The sequence below is a fragment of the Myotis davidii genome, unplaced genomic scaffold (assembly GCF_000327345.1).
Source record: "Myotis davidii unplaced genomic scaffold, ASM32734v1 scaffold1250, whole genome shotgun sequence".
Lineage (NCBI taxonomy): Eukaryota > Metazoa > Chordata > Mammalia > Chiroptera > Vespertilionidae > Myotis > Myotis davidii.
Window position 1 is genome coordinate 56,064 of NW_006282196.1, and position 889 is coordinate 56,952.

The following is an 889-nucleotide window of genomic DNA, read 5'->3' on the forward strand; positions in this document are numbered from 1 at the left end:
TGAGGGGAGCCGTTTCTGCAGAAGGGCGCTCGGACCTGTCCTCCCAGGCGGGGGCGCCGGTTTGCAGAAATTCCCTTGTGCCCGGTGTGCCCAGCTGAGCCCTGCCGGCAGGGGGGCGCGCTGTGGTGGGCAAGGGGGGCGCGCTGTGGTGGGCAGCAGCCGCCATCGCCTTTGAATTGGTCCCCAGGGTTCCGCCCCTGCGGCCACGGAGACAGGTCCTCTTTCTTCTCAGCTGAGGTTTATAGAGAAATGGCAGAGAAGTTACATAAGGCCCTGGCCGGTGTGGCTCAGTGGATAGAGCATCGGTCTGCGGACCGAAGGGTCCTGGGTTTGATTTCCGTCAAGGGCACGTACCTCGGTTGCAGGCTCCTCCATGGCCCCGACCCTGGTCAGGGGCGCGTGCAGGAGGCAACCCATCGATGTGTTTCTCTCACATTGATATTTCTCTCTGTCTTTCCCTCTCTCTTCCTCTCTCTCTCAAATGAATGGAAAAATACCCCCGGGTGAGGATTAACAAGAAAAGAAAGGGCATAAAAGACCTGCCCCCCCTCGCCCCCCCAGGGCCTGGGGAAGCCGTCAGCGGGCTCTCACCCTGCAGGGATGACCTCCACCATGACCTTGCCCGTGGAGAGCTGCCTGGGCTCCAAGGCCTGGAAGCCGACCAAGGACTCAGTCTCCAGCCAGCAGGACTCGGACATGAAGGCGGACGGTGAGGGCAGCGCCTCCTGGTCACAGGGGTCCTCCCCTTGGGCCCCCAGCCCCAGGGCCTCTGCCTGCACCTGTTGGTTCCCTGCTCCCCAGCGCCACCTGCTCCCGCTCCAGGGAACGCCCTTCCCGTCTGCCGGCCACCACCTGCCCGGCCCTCCCCTGCGTAGGGGCCCAGGAGTCT

General features: G+C 64.0%; 1 protein-coding gene across 1 annotated transcript in view; it reads left to right on the forward strand.

Annotated features, from left to right (window-relative positions):
* The window catches only part of LOC102773666 (tumor protein p73), a 51,256-nt gene that overhangs the window by 43,923 nt on the left and 6,444 nt on the right, over positions 1 to 889 (forward strand). Inside the window, exon 10 of the mRNA XM_015569975.1 lies at positions 562 to 709. Coding sequence (XP_015425461.1) covers positions 562 to 709 — 148 coding nt within the window. The remainder of the gene's footprint in view (positions 1 to 561; positions 710 to 889) is intronic.